The sequence below is a fragment of the Ceratotherium simum genome, chromosome 8, assembly GCF_057802395.1.
Source record: "Ceratotherium simum simum isolate JZ-2026a chromosome 8, ASM5780239v1, whole genome shotgun sequence".
Classification (NCBI taxonomy): Eukaryota; Metazoa; Chordata; class Mammalia; order Perissodactyla; family Rhinocerotidae; genus Ceratotherium; species Ceratotherium simum.
The window spans coordinates 44,785,414-44,802,470 of record NC_141907.1 but is presented as its reverse complement, the minus strand read 5'-3'; the positions used below and the strand labels follow the sequence as shown (position 1 = coordinate 44,802,470).

Here is a 17,057-nt window from a genome sequence, read left to right as displayed (position 1 = left end):
ACTGGCGGCCTGGGTTCGGATGCCGGGCGCGCACCAATGCACCGCTTGTCAAGCCATGCTGTGGCAGCGTCCCATATAAAGTGGAGGAAGATGGGCACAGATGTTAGCCCAGGGCCAGTCTTCCTCAACAAAAAAAAAAAAAAAAAAAAGAGGAGGATTGGCATGGATGTTAGCTCAGAAGTGATTTTCCTCACAAAAAAAAAAAAAAAAAGAAACTGTGTCATATACATTTTATTTACTAACCCTCCCAAGCACCCAGAAAAGTGCCTTAAGCATGGCACGATCTTAAAAAATGTAGAAAACTGAACATACCTGCTGGCAGCTCTCTAAACCGTAGATATTCCATAGACCGTGTAGTCACAAGCGGTTTTTGAGGATAATAGAGAACATGGGCCAATGTATCCATACGAACATGGAAGTTGGTGATATAAACTCCCATAGCCTGCTTACCCATAGCAGACTGGTATGTATTTCTAGGAGACTAAAAGTAGAAATGAAAAGCAGAATCAATGAAAATTTAATTACTTCTAAAGGAATAGACTCTGCAGGGTACTACATAAATTAGAAATATGGTTGGTAAAGTTCCTGTTTTTTTCTGAAAGGTAAGTGATAACCATTTGGAGTAATCAACTATGGCTCTTAATGAAACACAAGAATAAGCTTGTTAAACGCTGATTCTGTAGGAGTTCACAGTCTTTTCATTAAAAGGCTTTTTTCAGGAAGAAACTACAGACTATTCTCTAATTTTTAGAGATTTTATTTATTTCCCCCAATTCCTCACAAATCAGAAGTTAGAAACTTCTACCAACCTGATTATGATCAGGAAACGGAATAATAGATGCACAGACGCCAAGAATCATGGATGGATGAATCTCACAGTGTGTGTATGTTGAACAATAAGCTACTTCTTTCTCCTGTAAATCATCTGGAGTCATTGCAAGCATCACCGTTTCTTCTTCTAGAGTATCAATATATTCTACTACCCCACTGGCCACGAGATCCTGCCAACTAAAAAAGAATTCACTTAATTTCCTTATTTCCTGAGCTATTTTAACTAGGCTAACTAATTAATAAAGAGTATTCCTGTATCTATATGCACTGATATAGAAAGAGTTCCACAATAGATACATTATTGTTAACAGTGAAAAAAAGCAAGTTACTGAAGAATACACATAAAATATGGTTCCATAACTATTATTATTAGTTTGCCTTGCTTTGTTCTAAAGAGACTAGCCATAGGGGTAGGGGGAGAGTACATAAATACATAGAATAAGGTCTGGAAGAATATATACCCATCGTTAACAGTATTTACTTTTGAAGAGGAAAGTATGAATTGGGGCTTTTATATATTCTTACTATACATTTTGTTTGAATTTTTTAGAATAAAAATTTATATATTCATATATTACTAAAAATAAATTTTAAAGCTGGTTCATCTTCTTATTAAATTTCTTATTTATTATTATGCTGCTCATATTATTATAGGTTATATACTATATTATTTATATTATATAGGTTTTTTCTTATTATTATTAGACTTTAACATGCCTCAAAGACTTTTATGCTTAAACAAAACTGTACAAGTCCCTTACTTGATAACAAAAATTAAGAAAAACAAATTGACTGCTAATGAGTACAGAGTTTCTGTTTGACGCGATGAAAATGTTCTGGATTTAGACAGTGGTAATAGTTGCACAATCTTGTGAATATACAAAAAAACCACTGAACTGTATACTTTTAAATGGTTAATTTTATGGTATATGAATTATATCTTGGGCCGGCTCCGTGGCTTAGTGGTTAACTGAGCGCCCTCCGCTGCTGGCGGCCCGGGTTCGGATCCTGGGTGTGCACCGACGCACCGCTTCTCCGGCCATGCTGAGGCCGCGTCCCACATACAGCAACTAGAAGGATGTGCAGCTATGACATACAACTATCTACTGGGGCTTTGGGGGAAAAATAAATAAATAAATAAAAATTTGAATTATATCTTAATTTTTGTCTCACCATATGTTCTTACCTGTAGTTGTTATATTCTCTCTCTTTCAATTGATCAATATGTCTCTTCTTCAAAAGTAGCTTTTGTTTTTCCACAATCAGAAGCGGTCTACAAATCCGGCCTGCATCTGTATAGATCCGAATCTCCCTCTCTCGAATATCTCTGATCATAGAAACCTATATATAAAAAAGACAAAACAGTCTCGTGAACTTTTATTTTCTCTGTATCATTAAGGCTTAGCTAAAAACACAATAAAACTCCTACTAAATTTCTGGAGCAACCAATTATCAAATAAAATGGATAAATCTTAGTTTATCGTTGTTCAATATACTAAAAACCTAGGTATAATTTAAAATTTTATAAAGGATAAATATCTAACCTTGGTAATTATAGAGCTGAACAATAACATCTGGTAATAATATCATACAAGATAAAGTAAAATGAAGGAAACATATTTTTGGTATCACAAACACTAGTATATGACAATTTCTTATTTCACCTTTTTGATAATTACATATACTTCACTCTGTAACCTTCAATAACCAGTCCTCTATCATTTTGCCTTGATCACACTTTCCCAGTAATAAGCCTAACTTCTCACACTCCCCCATCAGAAAAATGGCTTACAGTCTAGCTGTCTAACACAGTAGTCACTAGCCACATGTCACTACTGAGCACTTGAAATGTGGCCATTCTGAACTGAAATATGCTCTAAGTATAAAACTGCATGTGTAGCTCATATTATATCTCTACTGGATAGCACTAGAAAATATATTCCTAGAAAATATCAAAAATATTTTTGGAAAATTTGCAATAAAGAACGTAATTATTAAAAGCATTGCATAATTTGAAGTACCTACATATAAAGAAATGAGCCAAAAAAGAAAACAAATAAGAATTTTCAGTGAATTATCTAGATCTAATATATAATCTTGGAAGTCAACTAAGAAATGAATTGCCAATGAGTTGGGAAATGGAAAAGCAGATTGGTATTTCTCCAAAAACGTACTTTAAAAAAAAAGAGAGATCACATCTGGATACTTTCATCAAAGAAAAGATTTGGTTTATTTAAGAAAGGAAAAGATATGGATGACTCGGTTTAAAAACAATAGTAAACCAGAAAAGCTTCATCAAAAACATCAAGTTTTCAAAAACTAAGATCAAAAGCCAAGAATAGAAAATGTTCCATGTTCTCAGCCCATTTCCTGTCCTGAGAAAACAATCTGAGGAGAAACACTGTGTCTGTGAGCAAAAAACACCACTGGAGGCATTCTGAAACCCCAGAAAAGACACTGCTTTCAGATGCATTGCCTTTAATCCTTAGAGAATTCCTAATAGAACATAGCTTTATTGTCTTAAAAGAGGACATAAATTGAGCTGTGTCTCCTCAAAGGCCAAACAGTATCTTACATTCCAAAGCAAACATGTATTCTTTAGTAGTCTAGAGAAGACTATTTATAGGAAAGCCTAACAGGTCCAATAGAAGGCTCAAGTTAGAAATGGGTTGGGCTGGCCCCGTGGCTTGGCGGTTAAGTGCACACGCTCCACTGCTGGCGGCCCGGGTTCGGATCCTGGGCGCGCACCGATGCACCACTTCTCCAGCCATGCTGAGGCTGCGTCCCACATACAGAAACTAGAAGGATGTACAGCTATGACATACAACTATCTACTGGGGCTTTGGGGGAAAAAAAATAAATAAAATTAAAAAAAAAAAAAAAGAAATGGGTAAAATGAGGACCTCTGGTTATTAGAAAATATGAAAGAAAAGAAAAAGTACTAGACTCCTGAAAAATAGACACAATTCTCCCACTTGGAGACTCCCAACATCACTCTCCAATAGGAGATTAAAGTGTCTAGTCCAAGAACACAGGGTCCATTTATAAGTTCAACAAACACTTACTCAATGTCTACTATATGTCAGGCACCACATATATGAAAACACAAAGTCAGGGGCCGGCCCTGTGGCTTAGCAGTTAAGTGCGCGCGCTCTGCTACTGGCGGCCCGGGTTCGGATCCCAGGCGTGCACCGACGCACCACTCCTCCGGCCATACTGAGGCCGCATCCCACATACAGCAACTAGAAGGATGTGCAACTATGACATACAACTATCTACTGGGGCTTTGGGGAAAAGATAAAGAGGAGGAGGATTGGCAATAGATGTTAGCTCAGAGCCGGGCCTCCTCAGCAAAAAGAGGAGGATTAGCATGGACGTTAGCTCAGGGCTGATCTTCCTCACAAAAAAAATAGGAAAAAAAAAAAAGAAAACACAAAGTCATACTAAGACATGTTCCCTGCCTCTGAGGAGTTAATAGTGCAGTGACTAAGGCAAGCAAATAAATCAATAGCTGCTATCTGGTGTAAGCATTCAGTCAGAAGTATCTTAAGTAAAATACGCGATATAGAGTCACAGAGATCTAAATCAGGGGGTCAGCAAACAGCCTGCAGGCCAAATCTGCCCTCCCCTGCCATCTGTTTTTATAAATCGTTTTATTAGTTTACATATTGTCTATGGCTGCTTTTCACTACAACAGCAGAGTTGAATACACAACAGACACTGTATGGTAAACAAAGCCTAAAATATTTAACATCTGGCCCTTTACAGAAAATGTTTGCCCACCTCTGATCTAAATCAAACTGGAGGGTCAGTTAAAGTATTCTGAAGGAGATGAGATTTCATATAAGTTCTGCAGAATAAGTGAGATTTATCTGAAAAAAGCAACAGGCACCCTTCTCCCTACTGCCCGTTTTTGACAAGGCATGGGGGACAGGGAGCACAAACACTCCAGTTTGAGGGAATGGGCCCTTAAAGGTTAAGAGGCCTAAAACAGCATAAAGAATTACCCTAGAAAACACAGAAAAGCTGAAGACGACTCTTAGCAGAAAAACATGCATTAATAAAGTTCTCAATCATAAAAAACACAGCGAACTGCAGTTTTTAGGCCTTCTCTTAGCCCTGCCTGCCCTCATGTGAAACACACTGTTCCTGCCTTCAAACTGAATACGCCGGGGTCAAAACCCACGGTCTGTTTGCTATGGGAAGGCCTGGAGCAACCAAACTCTCTTCGCTGCTCTGCTAGGTCAAAAAGAGGCCAGTTACTGGCTTAAGTGTGTTACAGTTTCTCTCCAAACCCACTTTCATCTAGTCAGACCCTAAGGTATAGATTTGGAGGAATCAAAAGCCTCAGCCATATCCCTCAATATGGTAGTCATGTGCCACATAACGACGTTTCGGTCAACGACTGACCGCATATATGATGGTGGTCCTGCAAGATTAGTACCATATAGCCTAGTGTGTACTAAGCTATACCATCTAGTTTTGTGTAGGTACACTCTATGATGTTCACACGATGACGAAATCACCTAAAAATGCGTATCTCAGGATGCATCCCTGTCGTTAAGCAATGCATGACTGTACACTAAAAGTAAAAGCCCTATTTTGGGGAGTAATAAAGCATACCCTATTTTAATGATTAAAAAAAAGAATCCATCCTAATCCCAAAATACTTCAATATCCAACTAACTATAAGAAAATCTATTAAAGGTATATCACAATTTATGAATGAATCTCTGGATTCATACAAAGGATAAATCAGATGATTATTCCGTTTTTAAACACACTGTTGTGTCAGCTTTACAAAAAGGTCCTCAAAAGAATTCCTTTTACTTTAAAATATAATCTGAATTCTAAAATCTAATTTAATAATTTAAATTACATGTCAAATTTTTAGAAGCACATATCTAAAGCATTAAAGCAAGCAATACCTTATAATTAAATTTAGCTCAACCTAGACCTAAACATCACCTAGACTTCTGACAATATACTTTACAACTCAAGGGAAACCAGTTAAAGAAAGATGGCAATGCAAAAATAATTTTCACTAATCTCATGCCTTGTTTAGAAATCCCATAGATCATGCCCTCGTAGTTAATTAAAGACTCTTACTTCAGACACAATGATGTCCATTTGACGCCGCAATTTCCTTAGAGTGTTCATAAGTTGTTCAGGATCTTTATGTATTCCAACCCAGCAGCCATTAACAAAAATCTTGGTTGCACTAAAATGCAAAACCAAAAGCATTTTGCACTTAGTAACTCTATACTAAGATACAACCAAAAATTAACAATAGTTTTAAAAATTACATCTATACACACTCAGCAATAGCTGCAGGAGAAATTTCTTCTAAATTTTCCATACTCCATTCTTCTAAAAATTCCAGAATTGGAGACGGTTGCGATCCAACTGAAATATAAGCCATCAGGGCTAAATTCTTCACAAGTCCTACAGCATGGCCCTAGGAACAAATAAAGTATTACTCGCACTGAGTTAACATGCCTATCAAAATTCTTTTCCATAAACATTTTTCCTTCAATTTGATTTCAGAATTTACTCTCACTTTCTAAGAACAAAATCATAAATAATATTTTAGCTCTAAACCACACTGCATAATTAAATAAAAACTTACTTCTAAAAGTAATTATACACTACGTAATTACTGGCAGGCTTTTTGTCCTGAACATAAATTCTAATACATTACCTCTGGGGTCTCAGCAGGACAAACCATTCCCCACAACGTATTATGCAACTGTCTTGGTTTGGCTAGCTTGCCATCTCTACCAATAGGAGAATTTAAACGACGAAGGTGAGAAAGAGTAGATGCAAAAGTCAGGCGGTTTAATACCTAGAAAACAATAGCAAATCTTTCAAGTTTGGGCATTTCTGTTACTCACAGTACAATTCTGGCAAATACTAGAAGGAAGCAAAGTCATATTTTTACATATAATCCACTGAGTGTCAGACTGTCCACACCCCTCCCTTCTCTAACCTTTCCCTGAATAATCTTGTTCACCCCCATAACTTAACTGCCCCTTAAGTAGGAATGGCACATATGTGATATTTTATCATACTACATAAATGTTTTACAGTCTGTCTCCAACCACTAGGACGTTAGTTCCATAAGGGTGGGGATTTTTTACCTGTTTGTTTTGTTCTCTGTTCAGTACCTACAACAGTATTTGACAGACATTGGGCACTCAATAAGTGTTAAATGCTACCAAGTCATATTCCTTTGACCATAGCAGACATCACTAATCCATCCTCCAGTACTTTTTCCAGGATGAGGCCTCTGAATCCAACAGGGAAATTCAATACTTATAGGACATTAAGCAAGGTAATACTTATAAGGTAATATTTAGAGGGATGTAAAGCAAGCAACACAAGCTTAATGTACCTAACAAATCACCATCTTCCCCAACCCTACAACAATCCAAACCTCCCTCCTCTTCCTAAAACTACTGTCAGAGTTCATGGCAATCCAGAAATCTCCCAATCGAGAAATCTCAAAATCACTTTGGTCTCTGACTTTCTTCTTTCACACATCAATAAACATATCCTGGCAATTCTATTTTCAAATTTTCTCAAAAATCCAAACTTTCCATTCCCAATGTCACAGCAACATGCCAGCCCCTTTACCTCTTACCTACGCTACTGCCATCACCTCCTAAGTCCCTGCAATGTCCTCCCTAATCTACCCTCCCCAGTTACCAGAATTATTAAAACATAGATATGTTCACATCACTCACCTATTTAAAAAATATTAAAGAGGTCCCCACCAACTACAGAGGACCACAACATCAAAGCTCTTCTCAATGAAGTCCCAAATGACCCTCTCCCCTTCCAGTCTCTCAAACTCCTGTACTCCATCCACACTGCCAAACACCCTCCCAGGTCCACACCTTTGACCATGCTATTGCCACAGAATGGAATGTACTTCCCCAATCTGCTCTGCCTGGTGAAATGTCACCACCTCTATAAAAGTCATCTGACCCACCTCCAGGAAGAACTGTTGTCTTTTCTGTATTCTATGGAGTTTTCCATCACTCAGCTAATCAATCACAAAGTCTTACAAAACTTACTTCCTAAATATTTCTCAAATTTAACTCCACTCTCCATCTCTACAAGACTGCGCTAGTCCAGGCCCTAATTATTTCTCACTCAGCCTGTTGCAACAATCTTCCTGCCACCAACTCTGCCCTTCTCAAATCTTTTCTCCACACAGGCAATTACTGTGAATCTACCTAAAAAACAAAAATGACCATGTCACTCCCCTGTATGAGCTGTTCCCAGCTCCTCTCTCCAACCCCATCTTCTTAACTCTCCCACTTTGATTTGAAAACCCTAGACTACTCTAGCTCCTCCTACATACACACAGTCTTTCCTCCCTTCATCCTTTTCAGGATATTAAGACATTTTCTCCAGTTTTCCTGTGAGCTGCTGGTTCTACTCTCCTCCCAGGCTTTTGGCTATTTCCCAGTTATCCTTCAAGATTCAGCTCAGGTGTATAAAGAAAGACTTCTTTTTACCCTGTCAGGCTGTGCTAAGTGCCTTTCTCCAGCATTCCCAGAGCAGTTGTACATATCCCTCATTAAAATACTTAACTGTACTGTGTTGTAACTATCTGTTTACATCTATCTATGACTATAGACTGTAAACTACTGAAAATTAGGGATCATGTTTTACCCGTCTTTGCTTCCCCAATGTGTGGCAGAGTGCCCAGCACATCATAAGTACCAATAACCATTCATTGAACTGAACTCGCAGCGTGGCATTTATCGTAATAGCTCAGCACAGGGAGCTGTAAATGGATGAATCTGTTTCCTCTGATAGATGGTGAGCTCCTTGAGGAATGGAATATTATCTCATTGATGTCTGTGAACCCAGCATCACAAACACCAAGTATAATAAACAAAATAAATCCTTAGTAAATTAGGGCCGGCCCTGTGGCTTGGTGGTTAAGCGCGCGCGCTGCGATGCTGGTGGCCCGGGTTCGGATCCCGGGTGCGCATCGAGGCACCACTTCTCCGTTCATCCTGAGGCCGAGTCCCACATACAGCAACTAGAAGGATGTGCAGCTACGACGTACAACTACCCACTGGGGCTTTGGGGGGAAAAAATAAAATAAATAAAATCTTTAAAAAAATCCTTAGTAAATTAAAAGGAACAAGAAATTTAACTTTTTATCAGCAGCCTCCTAGAATTTCTTAGAGCATCTGGGTTTCTAGGAATCAGGAGCTTGAAGTTGGTGTCTGAATACCAAGTTAATCACGTAATACTGGTATAGGCTAGTTAAAAAAAAAAAAAAAGGGGGGAGATCCTCCCAAAATTCCATAAAGCTAGACACGTATATTATAGATTTTCAATCTTACATGAAAAAGTAAATCGAAAAAATAAAAACGCCCAGTGAGACTTTTATTTAAAGGTTTCCCCCATTACTCCATCTGAGAGTAGCTACTGCAGTCACTGTACATACAACATGCCAACATAGAGAAATCAATGTTAGAAGTACAATATTTTGCAACAAAGGAAGGGGATGTCCATTTATTCTCTGGGTCAGGTTTTTTGTTTGTTTTTTGCTGAGAAAGATTCGCCCTGAGGTAACATCTGTTGCCAATCTTCCTCCTTCTGCTTGAGGAAGATTCACCCTGAGCTAACATCTGTGCCAGTCTTCCTCTATTTTGTATGTGGGTTGCCGCGACAGCATGGCCACCAACAAGTGGTGTAGGTCTGCACCTGAGAACCAAACCCGGGCCACCAAAGAGGAGCATGCCAAACTTAACCACTGGGCCACAGAGCCAGCCCCTGGGTCAGCTTCTAATATGGAGCTTTTAAGACAAAAATTTCACTAACATGGACTGTCTCACCTCCCAAGCAGCTACTCTAATTAACTATCTTGATGCAAGCCAAAACCTTAAGTCTCTATTTTAGTAATGCTAATAGCTAACTTACGAAAAATTTTACTTTCATAATTCAAAAGCCCCTAGGGCTTTTACATCCCATCAAGAAAAAAAGCAAAATAATTCACTTTCAGTGAATAAAAGAATCTATTAGTCCCATAACACTTTCCTATCAAACCAGTAGTCACAGCCCACATCCTTACCTGAGATACTCCAGCTCTGGCTTGATGAGCTTTCTTTTGGTCACCCCAGTTTCCAGTAGCTAAAGAATATTTTAGGCCATCAGATATAATCCTTGTTTTAATAGCCAACTCCAAGTTAAAATCCTTTCCTCGATCAATAAACTTCTGTGCATAGATCCGCACTTCTTTAAGCAAATTCTTAAACATACTGCCAAATAAAATGATATTGTTTTAAACATGTAAAGGTCTATAACATGCATTCTCAACAACGACAAAATTGCCCACAACGGGCAAAAAGTGATTGGGGCAGAGGGAGATAGATGTTATTACTCTTTTTATGTATAAAGCACAGATGTACATAAGCACACCTCGGTGGAGCAATCAGGGAAAAAATGTCAAAAGAGGCTCCTTAGCAGAGTGATGATAAAAAAAGGTTGAAAGACACTAATCTACAACACACTAAATAACAGTGTACAAAACACTGCTAATATTATCTTTTTTGAATTAAATTGTCTACTTATTTTTAAAAATAACTATAATTATAGTTACAGTTATAGTTGTGTTATAGTTATAAATTGTTATAAAAAGTTATGAAAGTATTATGTGTTCATTATAAAAAATATGGAAAATATAAAAACATATCAAGAATAAAATAAAAATTACATATAACTCCGATATTGTGAGGCAACCACTACTAATATTTTGATAGATTTCCCTCCAGCATTTGTGTGCTTTTATAAAACACAAAAATAGGACTAAAAAAAATTCTAGTTATCAGCACTTAGAAAATCAAGGCCCTAATTCAGCTTTCTCCAAAGCCTTGTAAAGCTATCCGAGGAATACAGAAAACATAAACAAGTAAAAAATTGTCCTCACAAACTTGAAATTCTCAGACATGAAGCAAACCTAAATCTGAGCAAGTGGCAGAGAATGTAGCTAACTTCCTGTGTACCCAATATGGATTCCAAGATAGTTTACCCCTCCATGTGCAATGACCAATCTAAAGTGAAATCTCCCTATTTTAACAATATCATTCTATAATTCCTTACCCTCTAAATAAGAATGCAAGTAGTGGTCCAGCAAGATCCAATCTTTTATTTCCATAGTGATCTCTGTCATCTAATTCTCTTCTACCCAAAGCTGCTAGAAGCAACCTATGAACCATGTACCTTGAAAAGAAAAAGAAGCAGCAAAAAGAAAACATATGGTTTTTGGCTTTTTTTTTTTTTTTAACATATATTAAAAACAAATTTTTTACATGTTTAGCTTTAAGAAAAACTTTATCTCAACTACATCTTGGCAAAGAACTTAAAACAATGAAAATGAACATACCCCAAGAAATAGGCTTTTTTGGTCTCACAAAAATCACTGACACCAACATGAGGGAGCATTTCTTTTTGTAAGACTTCTTTTGCATATTTAATTCTTTTCTCTTTAGTGACTCCAGGCTTTGCCCCTCTTGAGCCAATGAAATTTAGTGCAACATTCTGTTCTTGAATGACAAAAGCTTCATCGAGAGAAGGCTTAACCTATCAGATAATTTAAACAAAAGTTATTTTCAAATTCATATTTTCACCTTAAAATGAATCAATTGTCACTTAATTTATAACATGTTAAATTAATGAAATTTTCAGCCTTGGTTTAAGAGGTTTTTAACCTATAAATAAAACCACTCAGTATTCTGTAAAGGAGAATATTTTAAAGGCACATTGTTATAAAGACCTGTATTCCATTCTTGCCACTAACTAGCTGTGGCCTCTCAGCAGCTGTGTAATCAGTTTGCTCATCTACAAAGGGGCTAAATAAAATAATCTCTAAGACCCACTACAGTTCTAACATTCTAAAATTCCAATTTTAGACAATAATGAGCATGAGAAATGAGGGGTAACACTTTGTAACTTTGGCCGCTGTAAATATACTGTAATCCTATCACATATACTGAAATGCCTTTCCTGCCTGTGACTTCCTACATCTATTTGTCACTGATCCACAAGTTTAAACATCCAAATTCCAATCATGGAAACAAAGATCAGAAAAAGGCCATGTAAAACAGTCAAAGGAAGGCCACAGATAGCATGATAGATGAAACTGATTTTTAAAGGAAATTGTCCTTGTTATGAAATTACTTTGTTAAGGTTAATATGGATTTGGAAAAGGAATAATAATAATACACTTTTAGAATAAATTAAAGCACTTTTGCACAATGAATACTTGACTCACAGACTTACAAAAATTGGCCTAAGCTTCGTAAGTGCTAAAGGAACAAATGGTAATTTTCAAAAAGACAATATACACAGAGCAAATCAGGCCTTTCACTTTAAGAAAATTTCAGTTTGAATACTATCTGAATCCAGTTTGAATCATCTGGGATGCCTTTTGGATAAAAGATGACATATATTCTTTTAAAAAAAAAAAAAAAAAAGCATATGACTACTGGTAAAAGCTTAAAGTAAAATCTACCAGAACCCATTTTTCTCATGTAACCATATCAATAAATACTCTGCTATCTAATATGTACTCCACTCTCTAACTTTGTGACAAACATTTAGCCTGATTTTACCTTATTTCTCTTTAGTCTTAAATACTCTGGACAATTAGGGAAAACTTTAGAATATCACCTACTATTCAGACACGGATCACCAATGGAAAAAACTGATAAGAAAATGGATATTTGCGGCCAGCCCCGTGGCTTAGCAGTTAAGCGCGCCCGCTCCGCTACTGGCGGCCCGGGTTCGGATCCCAGGCACGCACCGATGCACCGCTTCTCTGGCCATGCTGAGGCAGCGACCCACATACAGCAGCTAGAAGGATGTGCAACTATGACATACAACTATCTACTGGGGCTCTCGGGGGGGGGAAAAAAGGAGGATTGGCAATAGATGTTAGCTCAGAGCCAGTCTTCCTCAGCAAAAAGAGGAGGATTAGCATGGATGTTAGCTCAGGGCTGATCTTCCTCACAAAAAAAAAAAAAAAAAGAAAGAAAATGGATATTTATGTAGACTCAAAGAACCTTCCCACAAAAGCAGTAACTTTACAGCGAAGCAACCTAAGAGACACAGCACTGTAAAGCGATCAGAGTTAATGTTACCAATATTGGGACAAAATGGCATCACGTGACTACTGATGCAATGCCCTGGGAAGCACACAATATTACTTCTCTATTTTTCCTGCCAAAAAATGCATAAATTGAATCTAAGCATCAGGAATATCAGAAAAACCCAAATTGAGGGAAATTCTACAAAATAAATGGCCTACCCTCTCCAAAAATTTCAATGTTATGAAAGACTAAAGAAAAAGGTGAGGAAAGATTAGAGACTAAAAAAACATAAAAACAGGGCCCGCGTGGTGGTGCAAGTGGTCAAGTACACGCGCTCCGCTGCGGCGGCCAGGAGTTCACAGGTTCAGATCCCGGGCACGCACCAACACACCGCTTGGCAGGCCGTGCTGTGGCGGCGTCCCATATAAAGTGGAGGAGGATGGGCACGGATGTTAGCCCAGGGCCAGTCTTCCTCAGCAAAAAAAGAGGAGGATTGGCAGATGTTAGCGCAGGGCTGATCTTCCTCACAAAAAGAAAAAAGAAAGAAACATAAAAACAAAATGCAATGCATGATTCTGGACTGCATTCTGAACCAGAAAAAAAAAATGCTATTAAGGAGATTATCAGGACAACTCGCAAAAAGCTGAATGAGATCTGTACTTTTAGATACAATACTATCTAAACTAAATGTCTTGATTTGATTACATCCGTTAATGTTCTGGTTCTTAGGAAATATACACTGAAGTATTTAGGAGTAAAGGGGCATGATGCCTGAAACTTACTCTCAAACACCAGAAAAAAATGTATATATAAAGAGAATGCTAAAGCAAATGTGGCAAAGGTAACAACTAGTGAATCTGGGTGAAGAGTATATAAGAGTCCTTTGCAACTTTTCCATAAGTTTGAAATTATTTCAAAATAAAAAGTTAAAAAAAAGAAAAGAAACTATCAACTATTCATTTCCATTTTTACTAAATTGCACCAGACTGGTATGCTTTGATGATTTTCCTTATTACTGTTTCTTCTTACTGCTGTCATTGAACTCTGGCTGCCTCTAGTTTTCATGCCTATTTTACACAGAACTGCCAGGAAAGAGGCCAAGGCAGTAAATGCCATGCGATTTGTGACAGCTAAATTGCTCTTCAGAGCAGCTTTCTACTATGTTTTAAGATTAGCAACAGTCACTAACTTTAAACCTCTTGTAAAACACTATGAATACATTTGTTTTCACATTACCATTTCCATCATCTCTGGATCTTCAAAATCATAAATAATATGCTCTAAAATATCTCTGTCAGACACAAAACCTAATGCTCTGAACACAATAATGATAGGAACTTCTTGCTTGATATATGGTAGAGTTGCCACAATGCGCTGACCAATAGCACTCTTTTTTGCACCCTAGGGGAAAAAAACATCATTAGAATATGAATAAACAGAAAATGAATTACAGGCATATAAAAACATCATGAGAATCAGGTTATATATACGTTCATTGTATGTATTTCAAAAGAAGCATGCCTCTCATACTCTAGGTGACAGCCTATGGTTGCTTTTCAAAACCACTGGAACAGGTTTACTAATTTTATGAACAGACTGGTCATATAGACCTGAGAGAACTTCCATTCTCGACTACCTGCCCGCCAAGATTCTTTCAGAATTACCCAATACTGTATTGAGAAATGACCTTTGCCTGCAAAAGAATATGAACACTGACCCCTCACTCTCTCCCCCCACCAAAAAAAAAAATAACCTTTGGAAGAAAGAAATAGACGAGGAGTAAAAACGAGACAATATAGACAGACAAATGTGGAAAAAAGTTAAGGACAGAATGAAAAATAAGTATTAACTCAGAGCTGGTCTACAAAGTATCCCGTTGTTTGAATAATCTTACAACATCAACAAACAGCCTCTTCCACACGAGCTTTTTCCCAATTTCTCTTTCATTAAATTAAATGTACACACATACAAAAACGAAACAAAAGTTACTAGCCTACATTGGCATACAAACGCCTGGTTTCTCAGTTTTATTCATATTCCTTTCCTTCAATATCAAACTCACTTTATCTTCTCTTGGCCTCACAACTCTACATTATCACGATCCCTCTAATAACAATGTCTGTCGCCTTCCTCCTCCTACTTCATGCCTCTTTCCTCAGAAACCTTATCCCACCTCATGGGTGTTCAGTAACAACTTCTTATAAATGATACCCAAATCTTCATCTTGATCTTTTTCCTGTACCCTCAGCCCTCATATTTCCAAAACTGCCATTTAGTTGTTTCTACTTAGATTATTAATTATTCCATTCAGCCGATTATTTGTTTCACCATAGATCTTTTTCAGAATAAGCAGAACATTAAAAAATAATACTTACATCAAGCACTCCCCTAAAATCTTTTGTCTAAAAACGAACTCACTAGGTTTTCTCTAAAAATCCATTTTTGGAAGTTCTGTCTTTTATCCAGAACCTCAGAACAGAAACCAGAGAATCTTAATTGACTCATCCTCATATTATATCAAACCTACACTAAATCAATAGTAGGTTTTCTCTTCCTCTAATTAATTTATTTTACCCATAGCTGCCATAATAATCTCCCCAATATACTGGGTTCGTATCTTTGTCCTCCATAATCCAGGCCAGTGCTTCTCAACAAAGAATGCACATCAGGGCCGGCCTGTGGCTTAGCGGTTAAGGGCGCGCGCTCAGCTGCTGGCGGCCCGGGTTTGGATCCCCAGCGCGCACCGACGCACCGCTTCTCTGGCCATGCTGAGGCCGAGTCCCACATACAGCACCTAGAAGGATGTGCAACTATGACATACAACTATCCGCTGGGGCTTTGGAGGGAAAATAAATAAATTTTAAAAAAAATTAAAAAAAAAAAAAGAATGCACATCACAATCATCTGGGGATTTTTTCCAAACACTTGTACCTGGGCCCCATTCAACCTCCATTTACAAGTAAAAACCATTTTAATTCTTTAAAACATCTATTGTACATGTATATTTAACTTCAAGTGGTCAAAACTCTCTAATCTTCAAGTTCTTCATCTTTGTAAGACTTATAAAAGTGACATTAGACTCTGCAGAATGGTTTGTAAGAGCACTGACTGGAAACCCAAATGTCCATCAACATGGAAATGGTTAAATAACTTACGCTACATCTACATATGGAATATCACAGCTCAAAAAGAATGATCAAGTGCTGATCTAAACATGTTTTTAACGGATACGAGCAAAGTTTGAACAGTGTGTGTACCATGCTCCCAGTTTTTTTTCCCCACATTAAGACTACTTCTGGGGGCCGGCCCCGTGGTGTAGCGGTTAAGTGTGTGCACTCCACTGCTGGCGGCCCGGGTTCGGATCCTGGGCGCGCACCAAAGCACCACTTGTCAGGCCACACTGTGGTGGCGTCCCACATAAAGTGGAGGAAGATTGGCACGGATGCTAGCTCAGGGCCAGTCTTCCTCAGCAAAAAGAGGAGGATTGGCGTGCACGTTAGCTCAGGGCTGATCTTCCTCACCAAAAAAAAAAAAAAAAAAAAGACTATTTCTGGACTGATACATGAGAAATTATCAAAAGCAGCTGCCTCTGGGGAAGATCTGGGGGTCAAAGGAAGACTACTTTTTATAGTATACCCTTTTTTGTACTTTTTTGAACAAGTTTAATGTTGCAAGCATGACTTAAAAAAATTTAATAAAAAATGTACATGAAATTAAATAGAGCTAATTACAATTACTTTCCAAGACAGTTGCAAAGATTAAATCAAGCAATCTGAGTAACATAATTGGCACACAACTAATAGTCAAGACATGCTAGCTATTATTAGATTACATTGTTGTAAGTAACATACCTATGGTAGGCAGCTTCTAAGATGGTGCCCAATGATCCCCGCCTACTACTATTGTTGCCTTGTGTAATTCCCTCCCCTTGAGTATGGGCTGGATATACTAGCTTGCATCTAACAAAAAGAATATGGCAAAAATGATAGGATGTTGCTTCCAAGATTAACTTATAAAAGATTGTGATTTCCATCTTGCTCGTACGCTCTATGGCTCTTCTCGATTACTCTCTCTGATGAAGCAAGCTGCCATGTTGGGGTATGGCAGGGG

General features: G+C 37.7%; 1 protein-coding gene across 2 annotated transcripts in view; it reads right to left on the bottom strand.

The window, feature by feature from the left end:
• Positions 1–17,057, bottom strand: part of POLR2B (RNA polymerase II subunit B) — a 53,585-nt gene that overhangs the window by 23,529 nt on the left and 12,999 nt on the right. For both annotated transcript variants that reach the window (XM_004419091.3, XM_087434373.1), the window contains 10 exons: positions 14,184–14,348; positions 11,243–11,439; positions 10,960–11,079; positions 9,932–10,118; positions 6,533–6,676; positions 6,150–6,289; positions 5,941–6,052; positions 2,018–2,172; positions 810–1,008; positions 313–481 (listed from right to left, as the gene is read on the bottom strand). In XM_004419091.3, coding sequence (XP_004419148.1) covers positions 313–481; positions 810–1,008; positions 2,018–2,172; positions 5,941–6,052; positions 6,150–6,289; positions 6,533–6,676; positions 9,932–10,118; positions 10,960–11,079; positions 11,243–11,439; positions 14,184–14,348 — 1,588 coding nt within the window. The remainder of the gene's footprint in view (positions 1–312; positions 482–809; positions 1,009–2,017; positions 2,173–5,940; positions 6,053–6,149; positions 6,290–6,532; positions 6,677–9,931; positions 10,119–10,959; positions 11,080–11,242; positions 11,440–14,183; positions 14,349–17,057) is intronic.